At 51.4% G+C, this 12,938-nt stretch overlaps 1 protein-coding gene across 4 annotated transcripts in view; it reads right to left on the reverse strand.

The window, feature by feature from the left end:
• The window catches only part of LOC116955073 (inactive rhomboid protein 1-like), a 41,526-nt gene extending 29,123 nt beyond the window's left edge, over positions 1 to 12,403 (reverse strand). Inside the window, exons 1-2 of one of the 4 annotated variants that reach the window (XM_032976030.2) lie at positions 12,237 to 12,403; positions 2,372 to 2,509 (exon numbers count right to left, since the gene is read on the reverse strand). In XM_032976030.2, coding sequence (XP_032831921.1) covers positions 2,372 to 2,488 — 117 coding nt within the window. In that variant the 5' untranslated portion in view covers positions 2,489 to 2,509; positions 12,237 to 12,403. Of the gene's footprint in view, positions 1 to 2,371; positions 2,510 to 2,901; positions 3,133 to 12,076 lie in introns of those variants that run through there. The other 3 variants (XM_032976031.2, XM_032976033.2, XM_032976032.2) reach the window with 3 other exon arrangements.
• Between the last annotated feature and the right edge of the window lie 535 nt (positions 12,404 to 12,938).

Below are 12,938 nucleotides of genomic sequence, written 5' to 3' on the forward strand. Positions count from 1 at the left end.
AATGAGACAGACAACACACACAGAGACAGCTCGTGATTTATTTTACCAGGAAAGGCCCGCTGAGCCATAATGTATCTCTTTTTTCAGAAGCGACCTGGCCACAAATTATAAGCTCAACGAAGTGGCTCATCATGTGGAAATTACAGCAGCCAAATCCTCTAAACCCGTGTTTCGAAATGCGGAGGGAAAGCCCCGGAGGACCCGGAGAAAAATCCGCACGACTACCGGGATCACACGCAAACTCTGGGTCGGGATCAAACCCACGACCTCCCGAATACCAGGCGAGGGCGTTAACATCTCACCACCACGGCGCCCCATGATGGACTACAAATGCATACGTAGACACGAGCGGGAATCCAACTAGGGTCGCCAGATTTCGCAGCACATCGCGCGAACCTACACTGCCGCTCCCCACAGAAAACACGCGCAGACATGCGGCTAATGATGACGGACATGGGCATGGTGCCCGTGACACGGACAACACCGCACATGGTCACAGCGTTCACAGCATCAACAACAACAACAACATCAAACACAGGCGGAGAACTCACAGCTGGGCCACAAAGACAGATAAACGGCCACCGACATAGGCCAAGATATTGACAGAGGCGTGGCCACAGACACAAAGACTTTAACATAGCTATTTCTGTGACCAGTTACAAGCTAATCACTCAGCTATTTCAATGCTAAATTATATGCTAATTCCTTTGTCAAGGGGTGCCTCTGCGGATGTGTATGCTTTAACTTAGCTATTTCATTGCTAAATTCTATGCTAATTCCTTTGTCAAGGGGTGCCTCTGCGGATGTGTATGCTTTAACTTTAACATAGCCATTTCTGTGACCAGTCACAAGCTAATCACTCAGCCATTTCAATGCTAAATTATATGCTAATTCCTTTGTCAAGGCGCTTTGTTTCTTCTCACACAGCTTAAAGGTCGCGATCTGAGCATGGCTTTTTTCACTCCAGCGCTGTCCTCCAGACAGTCTCGTCCCCTTCACCTGATGAAGGCCGCTTGTGTTGTGGCCGAAACGTCGTGAGAATATTATTGCGTTATCTTATTTTATCAATTCATTATTTTATTCTCATTCTACGTGACTTTACCGAAAGAACCAAAGAAGACAAAGACAATGGTTACAGGCATGGCCCGCCTTATAGGGGTGAGTTTGATCGATTGGTTGTATTTGTTTACACGTTGTAAAGGGACGCTCAGCCTTCGGCTGTTTCACAAGAATGACCCGCGGTAGAACCTTCGTTGAAAAATAAATGAAGTTACAGCGAATACATTTGCGACATCGCCCAGAGACATCTTGAGTGTTCGTGCGGGAAGTGCAGCCCACGCATCCCGAACCGCTCTCCGTGAAGATTCCCCGGAAACTTTACAAACGCCGTACGACAGAAACTCTGATTCACTCGGGAGTTTCGTAACAAACAAAAAAATGTATTCTTCACATAAACAGAAATTGTCACATCGCTTCGATGTCATAACATGCTCTGGTTGCTGGTATGCCGAGGAACAGCGGGGGGGTGGGGGGGGGGGGCTAACTCCAAACACGTGGTTCCAGACAATACGCTCATACCTTCAGAACCCAGAACACGCTTTCACAATCCTGATAGCACAACACAACTGACTCAGGAACCAACCAAACTTTACAAGCGCCCAAGACAGTAACTGTTATTTGCTCGGAAGTTATGAGAAATACCATCGGAGGTCAAAACTTACGACATTCCACCGATGTCGTAACACGTTGTCGCAATCAAATCTGTAAATGGGGGCGCCACGGTGGCTAGGAGATGTTAACTACCTCGCCTGGTATGCAGGAGGTCGTGAGTTTGATCCCAACCCTGACACCGGCTGTACATTTGGAGTTTGCATGTTCCCCCTGTGATCGCGTGGAATTCTCTACCGGTTTTTCCCACTGCGTTGAGAAATCAACACGCCTTTTCAGCATGTGGCCGCTATAAAGTTCCACTCGACGATAAGCTACTCCGACGAGCTATCATTTGTGATACGCAGGCCCGTCGCTTCCAAACAAAAGCATAGCGGGGCCTTCCCTGCTAAAAAAAAAACAATATGAGAAAATAAAAAATAGCAGAAAATAAAAAATAAAAAACACGTCCTCTACTCTGGCCCAACATGCCTGCCGGAGGGGAGCAAAGTTTGCGTTGCGAGTTTATGTTCATTTGTTACATGATGATCCAGTCTAGCCAGTTCCCCGCGTATTTCGCGCCAAGGAGATATCACGGTGCTGCGTGAGAGCAGCAGCAGCAGTAGCGGCGGCAACAAAAACCAAAAAAAAAAATTACGACGTAGAAAATGTCTTTGGGGGGGGGCAGGGGGGGGGGCAGGGGGGGGGGCCCCGCTCATCTCACCGCCTCGCTCACCGTCGAGTCGGTGACGTCGTCCACGCGAGGAGGGATGTTGATCGTCAGCCCCGCGGGCTTCTTGCGCTGAAGCCCCGAGGGACTCTCCGCCGCGCCGTCCGACATGACGATCGCCGCACTCCGCGCCTGCTCAGCGAGGAACGCGCGGAGGGAGACCGGGGGGGGGGGGGCAGGTCAACTTTGTCTTCTCGAGACCCCTCTTCACGCAGGCACGAACGGTAGCCACGGCCAGGGTCCTGCGGAGCTCCGCGGCGGCTCACAAGGAGCCCCGCCCCAGCTGTTTGTTTTCCGCCACGGAAGCCGAGCCGTGCCGCCGATGTCACACGGCGTGCCCCCCTTCACACACACGGCGAAACGAGCAGAGACGGCGAAACGAGCAGAGACGGCGGCTTTTGGCCGGCCATCAAACAAAGACGGGCACGTGCATCGCGGTGCTGTCAGATGCGCTTCCGTGGCCGTCTGGAACGCTCTTCTTTCCCAATAATCGGAAGCCACCGGAGCTATACAAACCCACGAACCTCCTGCACGCGGCACCAACTCGTCGACCGATTAATTGCAAGTGCAGTTTTGCTGGTTATTACACCAACGCAGGACCCTCCCGGAAAACAAGTACTGGGACTTGGGCAAGTACTCCGTCCCGGGTAAATGAACGGGGGCGTTACGATCGCTCGTATTATCTACTCCTTAACCACAGAGGCCACATAGTTGGGAGTTGCCATGAAAGGGTGGGATTATATAGATGCAGGGAAACGCACGCATACACCCACGTAAACATGAAAAAAATCAAAAATTCTGCCCCCCCCCCCACCACCACCACCACCACACCCCCACAGATGCATACAGACTGATGGGGGCATGCGCTACGAGCGTGCACCAATTCAGACCGGCACGGCACACGAGGCACCCGCCGGCCACATTTTTCTCCCCGTCGCTGACGTCCGCGACGCGCCGCGCCCACACTCGCAGACCAGACACATTTCTCGCTCGGCCTGAGGCTGTAAAAAAACAAAACCCACCCCCCCCCACAAAGCTGCGGAGGTAAGACTGCCGCCGTAAAGCTCGGCGCGGCAAATCCAGATCTCGGTTGCAAAAACAATCGCTGCCGCGCGCACGCACGCGCGGCTCTCCAACGCTCGTCGAAGGTGAACCGGCCAAGGCTGGCGGGGAGCGGGGTTCGTATCGGAGCGCACTAACCACGGTGCAAACACTCACCGTAACATCCCCCCCCCCCCACTACCACCACGACCACGCATGCACAGACTTGAGTTACTGCTACACCTCCATGAGGTCACCGCAACAGAAGCTGGCAAAAGCCACACGTCTCGCCAAACAACCACCCACTCACTTATTTCCATAACCAGTGTGCCTATCAAACCGCCTTATCAGGCTTGTAGTTTCCACAAATCAGTCCTTGGGGGCCCATTCAGGAACAAAAAAAAAGCCCATATATGTAGAAGAAAGTATGTAGAAGAGTAGGCCAAGGCATCATCCGGAAGGGCTGTCTAAAACTCCGACGAGCAGAGTGCTTTACACCAGCAGCGGAATGAGCGAGCAATTGAGTGGCTGCGCCTTAACCTTTCATCGCTTCGCTGCCAAGAAAGAAAAACAAAAAACCTCTTTCCTGTATTAATAGTTTCCGCTGGGTCACTCAGCAACGACTCTGCGTGGGTCAGCGAGATGGGGTTTTTTTTCCTCTCTCTCTCTCCACTTTGCGCGTACGAACAAGCACGCACGCAACGCGCTTGCCCGTCGCCCTTCATCAGCCCTTCGCTGGAAACCACGACGCGCGATTGAATGCAGATGTTGAGCGCAGCCAGCCACCACCTCGCCCCGACTTGTTGCGTCCTGCGTGGCGTACGATGGGAAAGCACGGCAAATATGCGAGGCCCCCCCCCCAAAAAAAAAAACGCCCCGCCACAGAACAAAAAGATATTCCCCCGTACCGCGCCCCGGCCGGCCGTACGGACAACACCGAGCGGCAGGATGTCCGCGGCTGTGCTGCCGCGTAGCCATCCGACGCTGTTTTCGGGTTGCACCCGCGCGCCGGTTCGGAAACGAGGTCCGGCGTTTCGCTCCGCGTGCCGGGAGCTAGCGGTTGCCGGCTGGTGTGCCGCCGGTGTTCCACGTAGGCCAGGCCGATGTCATTTCTAATCTTGCGCAGAGGTGCTCTTCAACCGTAGGGTGTGGCGCAGTGGAAAGCTCTATCCGGTTTCACCTATTTCAAATTTACCTACATTGCCGGACTTTATATTACCGCTCGTGTCACGTTGGTCATGCAGGTGGGTCTTGCAAATGAAGACTCATCGTGGTTTACAACCCTCGTGTGGTACGCAGGGGGTCGTGGGTTCGACCCTGACCCTGCGGTATATATTTGGAGTTGTTTGCACGTTCTCCCCGCGGACACGTGGATTTTTCTCCGGGTCCTCCGGCTTTTCCCTCCGCACACTTGGAATCACGCGTTCAGAATATTTGCCTGCTATAAATTTCCACGCGATAAGCCCGCTTCGTTGAGCTACCATTTGTGATGGCCAGGTCCACTTCTGAAAAGGAGCCCTGTAGCCGTGTGGGCCTCACCTGATAAAATTAAAAATAGTTGGAAGTTTAGTTTAGTTTAGTTATCACCTGGTTAAACAAATATATTTGAAATTTGCATTTACCCGTGAGGGCCCAGCACCGGCGCGGCTCAGACGCGCGGCTCAGACGCGCCGGTGGACAAGGGGTACAAGAGGGGCAACAGCCAGCAGCAGACCGAGAATGTGTGATGGAGGGGAGACGAGAGGAGTGGGGAATGAAAATGCATTGAGTGGAATAGCTCTGGATGAGAGAACAGAGAGGTAGGAGAGTGAGTGAAGTGGGACTAGAGTGTGACGAGAGAGGGGAGAGGTAGAGGAGTGAGTAGAGAGGAGTAGAGTGATGAGAGAGGTAGGAGAGTGCGTGGAGGGGAGTGGAGTGAGATGAGAGGGGAGTGGTGGGAGAGTGCGTGGAGGGGAGTAGAGTGAGATGACCGGGGAGTGGTGGAAGAGTGTGTGGAGGGGAGTGGAGTGAGATGAGAGGGGAGAGGCAGGAGAGAGTGTGGAGGGGAGTAGAGTGAGATGAGAGGGGAGAGGTAGGAGAGAGCGTGGAGGGGAGTGGAGTGAGATGAGAGGGAGAGGTAGGAGAGTGCGTGGAGGGGAGTAGAGTGAGATGAGAGGGGAGAGGTAGGGGAGAACGTGGAGGGGAGTGGAGTGAGATGAGAGGTAGGAGAGTGAGTGGAGGGGAGTAGAGCGAGATGAGAGGGGAGAGGTAGGAGAGTGCGTGGAGTGGAGTGAGATGAGAGGGGAGTGGTGGGAGAGTGCGTGGAGGGGAGTGGAGTGAGATGGAGCTAACAGTAGTGAATGGGCGAGAGCTCCCGGTTAGAGAACTTCCAGTCTCACAGAGTGCGACAGAGAAACCGCAAGCGTGTTTTGGCAAACAGAGGCTGACCGCCGAGCGGCTGTGATGTTATAACCAAACTTCCACATTGAGTAATGTCGCACATGAGGCCGGGCTGTGATACGGCTTTTGAAGGGAAATGTTGCACAAGCTTTCGGTACCACGGTGACACACCACACACACACACACACGAAATAATCACCCCGTTTATTATTAAACTTGCAAAAAACATTTTCGCAAAAACCGCCCCGGTGCCTTGATCGCTTCTCCGCGCACTACTCACCACGAGCATCAGCGCGAGTTGTTTTTTTGTTGTTGTTGTTGTTGAAACTCTATACCGAAACCCCACTGCATCAAAAACATCTTGAGCGTGAACAAGTCGCGTATGAACTGCGAGTCGGGCTACATCACAAAGGGAGGGGGGTAACGTAGATTTATTGCGCGTTCATTTCGTAAACCGTTCTCGTGTTGTCCGTTCATTCTGTCAGCGTAAGAATGAACGATTTGCACGGTTGGCTACGTACGGCGCGAAAGAAATTCAACATAAATGCGTGCCTTGTCAACCATGGGAGCTGTTTGACCATACTTCAAAGGTGCAGCCCTGCAACTGCTTGCCCACGCCACTTCTGACTTAAAACTAAAACTACTGAACTTTTTTTTTATTTACCAGGTAAGGCCCACTGAGCTGTATAGCCTTTTTCAAAGCGACCTGACTATCGTAAATGATAGCTCAAAGCAGCAGCTTATCATAGTGTGGAAATTTATAGCAGCCAAATAACTCTAAATGCTTGATGTTGATTCTAAATGTGGAGGGAAAACTGGAGGACCCGGAGAACAATCCAAGCGACCACAGGGAGAGAGACACGCAAACTCCAAATATACAGCAGCAGGCATAAGGGGTCGGGATCGAACCCACAACCTCCTGCACACCAGGCGAGGTAGTTAACATCTCTTAGCCACCGTGGCGACGATGATGAGAGAGAGACACGTAAACTTCAAATATACAGCAAGTGTGAGGGGTCGGGATCGAACCCACGACCTCCTGCACACCAGGCGAGGTAGTTAACATCTCCTAGCCACCGTGGCGACGATGATGAGAGAAACACGCAAACTCCAAATATACAGTAGCAGACGTGAGGGGTCGGGATCGAACCCACGACCTCCTGTGTACCAGGCGAGGTGGTCAACATCTCTCCACACACGGACTTGCCTATCAACTGAACCGTGGTGAACCCATTCATACCGATGGGTGGACAGCGGCAGCCAGGGGCGATTGAATAAGAGGCCGTCCATAAATGACGTCACGCAATTTGGGAAGATTTTTGACCCCCCCCCCATCCCTCGTCACACAGCGTCACAAAAAGTCAGACCACCCCCCCACAAAGCTCTGCCCCCTCCCCCCCCCCCATATCCATATTTCCATTTTTAAATTAAAACATGCTTCAAATCGCTTTAAACTAGTGTCATTGTAGTGCATGTTTAATGTGGCGCTGCACTCTGATGTTGCACGATAAAACATTTATTTAAAAAAAAAGTCTATTTCATTAAGTGGAACGTGCCGATATTTATTCAAAGTTGCCCATTTTGATGCGACGTCACATTTCTCAAACAAACCCCCACCCCACCTCGTTACAAATGTCTGACCCCCCTGCCCCCCACTAGGTGCGTGACGTCATTTATGGGCGGCCCCTAACCATCGAGATTGAATACAACCATCGAACTCCGAACTGCAAGTAAAGTGCCCTCAACAACATTAAACCACCGTTGGCACTCGCCCGTCCATCCACTGCCATCACCCACAAGTTTAAATTACAGTGCCATGTTTACACTGGCGTGGATATGCCACACATTTGAACTACGGTCCAAGAATGATTAATACTGGTAGGAACCTCCTGGTTACTACACCACCAGCCCACAGGGGATTATTGTTGTGTCCGTCCGTCCGTCGTGCATCCAAAAATGGGAGGGGTGGGGCTGGGTGGGGAGGGGCTGGTCACCCCGTGGTGCCCTTAAAAAACTCAACGTTTAACCTACTCACGCCGGCTTTTGCCCGCCCTCACAGTCGGGCATATTTGCGGAATACACCACGTGGTGGTGCCGCCGTTGACCCTGGCCATTGACCGAGCAACCCAACGTTCCTACCAGCGTCTTCTGCAGGAATGTGTTTAAGCCTTAACCAAACGTGGTGGGGATAAAGAATGTGATGGAAGACCAGGAATTCTCCCCCTCCTCTTCCATAGCACCACGAATTCCTGCTGTTAGTTACTGCCTATTTAACACGTAGTAGTAGTAGGCTAAAGCGAACAATATAATCCAATGATAGATGCTGTTTTGGGGCTAGATCGCGTAGATAAATGTGTCGTTAAAACCCGCCACCACCCGACACAGCCAACCAGTAACTAGTGAGGAGGTTTGTCACGTAAACGGATCGCGGCCAATTCGTCACCAGCACGGCATCCACCGGTGTGTTGGGGAGCAAATCCACGTCAACGTTTACAATATTGAGTAAAGGCGTTTCGGCAGTAATTACAGTTACTGCAAAGTTGGTGCTATACAGCACCGGGCATGTAACCACACAGAGGAGTTACATTGCATGCCCTAGGCAGCCCACCGCCCCCCAACAGCTGATAACGGTAGATATGAGCCCCCCCCCCCCATCCACCCACCAATATTACATTTCATCATCAGCCATGGTTAATCGACGGCTGGATGAAGGGCATCCCCAAGCCTCCGCTGTGACCTCTCACGATGGCCGAGGCCGCGACAAATCCCAAACGAGCACCCCCGGGCACACGAACGGATTTCACCGCTCCATCTCCCACATCGTCGGTGTGTGTGTCTGCGTGTGTGTGTGTCTGCGTGTGTGTTTCTGCGTGTGTGTGTGTCTGCGTATGTGTGTGTGTCTGCGTGTGTGTGTCTGCGTGTGTGTGTGTCTGCGTGTGTGTGTCTGCGTGTGTGTGTGTCTGTGTGTGTGTCTGCGTGTGTGTCTGCGTGTCTGTTTGTGTGCCTGTGTGTGTGTGTCTGCGTGTGTGTGTCTGTGTGTCTGCGTGTGTCTGTTTGTGTGTGTGTGTCTGTCTGTTTGTGTGTCTGCGTGTGTGTGTCTATGTGTGTGTCTGCGTGTGTGTGTCTGTGTGTCTGCGTGTGTGTGTGTCTGTTTGTGTGTCTGTTTGTGTGTCTGTGTGTGTGTCTGCGTGTGTGTGTCTACGAACCCGGCGACCCGGGTTCGATTCCCGCTCACACACACAGGCTCACCACACCACACATTAAGTACACACACACAGGCTCACCACACCACACATTAAGTACACACACACACAGGCACACCACACCACACATTAAGTACACACACACAGGCTCACCACACATTAAGTACACACACACAGGCTCACCACACCACACATTAAGTACACACACAGGCTCACCACACCACACATTAAGTACACTCACACAGGCTCACCACACCACACATTAAGTACACACACATGCACACCACACATTAAGTACACACACACAGGCTCACCACACCACACACTAAGTACATACACACAGGCTCACCACACATTAACACACAGTCTCACCACACCACACATTAACACACACACAGGCTCACCACACCACACATTAACAAACACACACAGTCTCACCACACCACACATTAACACACACACAGGCTCACCACACATTAACACACACAGTCTCACCACACCACACATTGAGTACACACAAAGGCTCACCACACCACACATTAAGTACACACACAGGCTCACCACACCACACACTAAGTACACACACACAGGCTAACCACACATTAACACACAGTCTCACCACACCACACGTTAACACACACACAGGCTCACCACACCACACATTAACACACAGGCTCACCACACCACACATTAACACACACAGGTTCACCACACCACACATCGAGTACACACAAAGGCTCACCACACCACACATTAAGTACACACACAGGCTCACCACACCACACACTAAGTACACACACACACAGGCTCACCACACCACACACTAAGTACACACACACACAGGCTCACCACACATTAACAAACACAGGCTCACCACACGACACATGCGGGCTACATGACCCAGCCAACGCAGCCTTGCCTGCCGGAGGAGCTCACCGATGGGACCGTGCCCAGATCTTTCAAGGATTTGTGAGCTCCTCACACAATCCTGCCTGGTTAAACCTAGGATGGATCGTAGGCAGGCCAGCCTAAATGTTTCTAACCGGCGAAGATGTTCCATTAGGGGGGTCCACGTTTTGCAAGCGTAGAGAAGGGAGGGAATGACTGTGGCCGAGAAGACATGAAGTTTAGTGCGGAGCGACAGACCAGGTAGCTTCCACAGAACGTTACGCAACCGATGAAAATATATTGCCGCTCGACTGATTCGGAGTGAGACCTCTGCTGTTAAACTGGAGCCGGTCATAAGCACACTTTCCAGGTATGGGAAACTCTCCACTCTCTCCACAACTGCCCCATCACCGATTGGGAGTTGTGGGGGTGGAGTGTCCGATGGTACAAAATACCCAGGCAGGTGCCTAGTTTTGGTGGGGCTGGGGGTAAGGCCCCATCCCCTAGTGGCACACTCCAGTCTCAGCAGCAGCGTCTCCAACTTCTCCTCTGAATGAGCAGCTATTACCAAATCATCGGCATACATAACGTGGTTGAGCAATAGGGAGCCATCCCTTGACCGCACCCAGGCATCGATCAGCCACCCATTAAATCTGTACCATATGGAGATTCCTCTGATACAGCTATTGAAGGCTTCACGAACTACGTGGTCAAAATAGATGTTAAATAACGTGGGAGCCAGAGGACATCCCTGTCGCACCCCAAGGTGTACAGGGAATGGCTCTGACTCACGGCCACGTAGTTTTACCCGGGCCCGCTCACCATCATGAAGGTCCATAATGATCGTGAGCAGAGGGTCAGGTACTCCAAAAGCACGAAGAACAACCCAGACCTACTGATGGTATCATAGGCCTTGACCAGGTCAATAAAGCAGAGATGTAGGTCTTGCTGGAATTCCCTACACCTCTGCTGTAGCAGACGGACGGAAAACATGGCATCTGTGCAGGACCGCCCTTTCCTGAAACCGCATTGGGGCTCCGCAAGCCTCTCCTCAGCGTGCCTGGCAAGGCGATGTTGAATAATCCTTGCCAGGACCTTTCCCGGCACACTGAGGAGTGAGATGCCCCTGTAGTTGTTACAGTCTGTGCGGTCCCCCTTCTTAAAGAGGGGGACCACCAGGGCATCCTTCCAATCCTGCGGAACCCGTCCAGTGGTCCACACTGCCACACCACGCATTAACACACACACACAGGTTTGCCACACCACACACACACAGTCTCACCACACATTAACAGGCTTGCCACACCACACACACACAGGTTGCCACACCACACACACACAGTCTTGCCACACCACACATACAGTCTCACCACACACACAGGCTTGCCACACCACACACACACAGTCTCACCACACATTAACAGGTTTGCCACACCACACACACACAGGTTGCCACACCACACACACACAGTCTTGCCACACCACACATACAGTCTCACCACCCACACACACACAGGCTTGCCACACCACACATACAGTCTCACCACACCACACACACACAGGCTTGCCACACCACACACACACAGTCTCACCACACATTAACACACACACAGTCTCACCACACATTAACACACACAAACAGTCTCACCACACATTAACACAAACACAGGCTTGCCACACCACACAGTAATAGGCTTGCCACACCACACACATACACAGGCTTGCCACACCACACACACATGCCACACCACACACACAGTCTCACCACACCGCACATTAACAGGCTTGCCACACCACACGTTAACAGGCTTGCCACACCACACACACACACAGTCTCACCACACCACACACACAGGCTTGCCACACCACACACACACAGTCTCACCACACCACACACACAGTCTCACCACACCACACATTAACAGGCATGCCACACCACACACTAACAGGCTTACCACACCACACACACACAGGCTTACCACACAGAGCCTTGCCACACCACACACACAGTCTCACCACACCACACCACACACAGAGGCTCACCACACCACACATTAACAAGCTCGCTAGACGCTTTCCCGCCCAAGGTTAAAAAAGTAAAAAAAAAATCTTCAGCAACGAACAACAACAACAACGACGACTTTGGGTGGTAACAAACACACAAAAAGTTCAATCTGTAAATCTGTACCTTTCGTGACTGCAGGAATCGACACTCTCTGCTTTCTTTAAATAAAAAATAAAAAACAAAAAAATATGTATTTATTTTTAAACCCACACACGCAAAAAGTTAGCGGAGCGCGCGGGTTACCATCTGAGGCGATAACCGATTGCCAGTAACGCCGTCTCACCAGCTACTCATGCGGGGAAGAAGAAGCAGGAGGAGTGGTGATTAGGACGATGATGAAGCAGCACTGCCACTGTTGTTGCTGTTGCTGCTGCTGCTACAAACGCTTTCGCCTCAGCCATTGAACGTTCTTCCTCATTCCCCTCGAGCGAGACCACGGGGGGTGGGGGGGGGGCGGGTCACGTGATGCACCCCAACACGTCAGGAGGGGGGAACCAACCCGGACAGACCGTGTCACTTGTACGCTACACTATACACTACACTATACACTACACTATACACTACACTACTATACACTACTATACACTACACTATACACTACTATACACTATACACAACACTATACACTACATTACTATACACTACTATACACTACACTACTATACACTAAACTATACACTACACTATACACTACACTACTATACACTATACACTACACTATACACTACACTACTATACACTACACTACTATACACTACTATACACTACACTACTATACACTACTATACACTACACTATACACTACACTATACACTACACTATACACTACACTACTATACACTACGCTATACACTACACTATACACTACACTACTATACACTACACTATACACTACAGTAAACAATACACTACTATACACTACACTACTATACACTACACTACTATACACTACTATACACTACACTATACACTACACTACTATACA

This window comes from Petromyzon marinus, chromosome 58, assembly GCF_048934315.1.
Source record: "Petromyzon marinus isolate PM22_M1 ecotype Great Lakes invasive population chromosome 58, UKy_Petmar_22M1.pri1.0, whole genome shotgun sequence".
NCBI classification, from domain to species: Eukaryota; Metazoa; Chordata; class Hyperoartia; order Petromyzontiformes; family Petromyzontidae; genus Petromyzon; species Petromyzon marinus.